At 36.4% G+C, this 1,130-nt stretch overlaps 1 protein-coding gene across 1 annotated transcript in view; it reads left to right on the top strand.

Moving 5' to 3' along the window:
- The first annotated feature begins 191 nt into the window (after positions 1-191).
- The window catches only part of LOC106879328 (neurotrypsin), a 27,927-nt gene continuing 26,988 nt past the window's right edge, over positions 192-1,130 (top strand). Inside the window, exon 1 of the mRNA XM_052968023.1 lies at positions 192-287. Within this exon, the coding sequence (XP_052823983.1) occupies positions 192-287 (96 nt within the window). The remainder of the gene's footprint in view (positions 288-1,130) is intronic.

Raw genomic sequence — 1,130 nt, 5'->3', positions numbered from 1 at the left:
ACACACACACACACACACACACACAGGATGTTCAGGCTAAATTTGACAGCTTGCATAAAAGGAAAAGAAAACACACTATGCCATCCAAAAATAAAAGAATTTTAAGAACTCAAAAAATATCAAGTTGGTTTTGGCTGGAAGAAAACAGTTTATTTAGAGTAGCCACTCTCAGCTTCTATCATGGCCTCAAGATGGCTCTGGAACTTGAAACATACATTCCTCACTGTGTCCCTGAGAAAATCCTTGATCTTAGCCACCAACTCAGCCTTGGTGTTGCAGGCAGAGCAGTTGGTGTTTTTCTTAACCATGCCCTACACATTACAATCAGGGAAATTAGGTGGCCAGAAAATGGGGTTGGTGAAGTCATAGAAATTCTGTAACAACTATTTCTGACTCTGGGGGTATGGCAAGGAACTGAATTCTGCTGCGATACATATAACCTTCCAACAGCAATCCTCTCCAGCCAAGGTTTGCCCACAGTCTCCAGCAGTTTCACATAGCCATTTGGGTTGAGCTTAAGGCCCTGTTCAAAAGTGTGGGGTGACATGATATCATCCTCACTGGAAACACACCCGAAGACTGTTACAGTTTAGGGGAATTTGGTTTTCATGATGCCCATGTCATGTCTTACACAGCCCTTACAGAGTTCGCAGAACATAGGGTACTGAGCAGCACTCATGATCTCAGCATTTTGATACCCACTGCAAATCATCATGATATAGGCAACTCCCTTCCAATATTCAAATAGCTTCCAGTCCGCCATGTCAGCTAACATCTTCTCTGTAACTTTAATCTTTATGCTCACCAATGCCATTGACTATTCACCAATACATCAAGCTGTTCCTGAGAAAAGGTGACATAAGAAAATTGTCAAATTTATCCCAAACTCACTGTGTGTATAGAGAAATACTATTAACATATAAAAAATCTATTTACATTATAATATAATATAATATAATATAAAAAGATATAACAAATAATTAGAATTAGATGCTTTACATTCCTTTGAAGAAAATGATTGATTTTTTTCCTTCCTTTGATTTATATATATATATATATATATATATATATATATATATATATATATAATTTAGAGATACCACTGCAATTATTTTTTCTATCACATATTA

The sequence above is a fragment of the Octopus bimaculoides genome, chromosome 5, assembly GCF_001194135.2.
Source record: "Octopus bimaculoides isolate UCB-OBI-ISO-001 chromosome 5, ASM119413v2, whole genome shotgun sequence".
In the NCBI taxonomy this organism is placed as follows: domain Eukaryota; kingdom Metazoa; phylum Mollusca; class Cephalopoda; order Octopoda; family Octopodidae; genus Octopus; species Octopus bimaculoides.
The sequence above is the reverse complement of the archived record's forward strand: the minus strand, read 5'-3'. Positions and strand labels throughout refer to the sequence as shown.